Source organism: Propithecus coquereli, unplaced genomic scaffold (genome assembly GCF_000956105.1).
Source record: "Propithecus coquereli isolate 6110/MARCELLA unplaced genomic scaffold, Pcoq_1.0 Scaffold101, whole genome shotgun sequence".
NCBI lineage: Eukaryota > Metazoa > Chordata > Mammalia > Primates > Indriidae > Propithecus > Propithecus coquereli.
The window spans coordinates 6,991,799-6,993,359 of NW_012133970.1; the positions used below are offsets into that span (position 1 = coordinate 6,991,799).

At 60.1% G+C, this 1,561-nt stretch overlaps 1 protein-coding gene across 1 annotated transcript in view; it reads right to left on the reverse strand.

The window, feature by feature from the left end:
- Positions 1-763: 763 nt before the first annotated feature.
- Positions 764-1,561, reverse strand: part of LOC105809269 (solute carrier family 41 member 3-like) — a gene marked incomplete at its 5' end in the record, with an annotated part of 24,947 nt that continues 24,149 nt past the window's right edge. The window contains one exon of the mRNA XM_012643023.1: positions 764-1,558. Within this exon, the coding sequence (XP_012498477.1) occupies positions 1,338-1,558 (221 nt within the window). The remainder of the gene's footprint in view (positions 1,559-1,561) is intronic.

Below are 1,561 nucleotides of genomic sequence, written 5' to 3' on the forward strand. Positions count from 1 at the left end.
GGATCCATCCCCACCCTCCCCCGGCTCTGCAGCCCAGGAAGCTGAGACCTCTGCAGACCATCGGGTGGGCTCCCCAGTCATTGAATTTCTGGCTGAGTTTGGGCAGCGGGAGTCACCGGCAGGAGGTAAAAGGGTGGACAGAGGATGAGGGTGGGGTATTCATCTTCCCGGCTCTCTCTGCCAGGCGACAAGCCGTAGCAGCTGTGTCTCTGTACTAGAGACCTCCTTTCAGGCAACCCCAATTCCAACCATTCTCCAGGCCAGGTGAATGCCTGGTAATGTCCCCCCCTCTGCCTGGCCCAAGGGTGCCCCACCCATTCACTGTTCCCATCTGTAACCGGCCCCCGGCTTACACTCTGTTCAATTCCTCCCTTAGCATGTCATGAGGAGTTGATAACAAACAGAAAGTGAGCATGCATCAGAGATGGAGTTCTGGAGTGGTGCTCCAACGTGGGGGTGCCTGAGAACCCCCAGGAGGGCTTGTTGAACCCATGTATGGCTCCACTCCAAGAGATGTTCATTTGGCTGGGCAGGCATGGGGACAGGGTCCATAATTTGCATTTGTAACAAATTTCCTGGTGACACCGACGCTGCCAGGCTGCAGACCACATTTTGAGAAACACTGCACTGGAGAAATGTCAAGACGTTTTGTTAGTTACAGACCCGAAGCCTCATGGTTGCACCAACTGTCTGTAAAGACACGAAAGGCCAAGTACAATAGAATCAATGTTTTATTTTACACTTCTCTGATCAATGAAATCCAAACAAAGGTGCCTGCTAACAGAGAAAGAGGAAACTACAATCAAGGCAGTGGCAAGATTAAGCGCTAGGAGCAGAGGGAGGGGTGTGCGAGGCCCCGTCCTGGGCAGGCTGCTCCCGTTCTCAGGGCGCAGCCGCAGAGGGGCCCACAGACCTCGGACCGATGAAGACGGCCGTTAAGCCACAGCCCGCGAGTCCCGAGGCTCGAGGACGAGAAGCGGCTCCTTCCTGCCCCCCCAGCACGGGCTGCGCGGCACGGGAAGGAGCGGACACGCTGCAGGGCACACGGACGCCCCTCTTCCCTGGCTCCTCAGGCCAGACACCCGCTCTGCACACGCACACGCACGCGCACGCTTGCACACTCACAGGCCACACGACCGATTCCAGGGCTCCGTCTCGGGCCCAGGCACCGACCGCGGCGTCGCGGTGTGCGCGCGTCTGCTTAGCGCAAGGACAAAAGGCGACTGCAGAAGCGAGGGCTCGACCGCGACAAGCATCTGGCGAGGGAGCAACTGCATTCCGTGCCCCGTTGTCGTGGGCGAAGATTCCACGGAGCCGCTGGGGCCGGCGGAGCCCAGTCAGGGAGGTCCGGGTGCCGGTTCTGGGACGCGGTCCAGCTCGAACGTGCTCCACAGCAGCCGGTCGGCGAGGAAGCAGAGGGCGAGGAGGCCGGTCCCCAGCAGGTCCCCCAGCCCCGTGAGGTAGGGGATGCAGTGGTTGTCAGGGTCCAGGGAATGGTGCCAAGCCAGCCGGACCATCACTTCCGCCAGGTACAGCAGGATTGTCACCTGGCGCAAAAGCA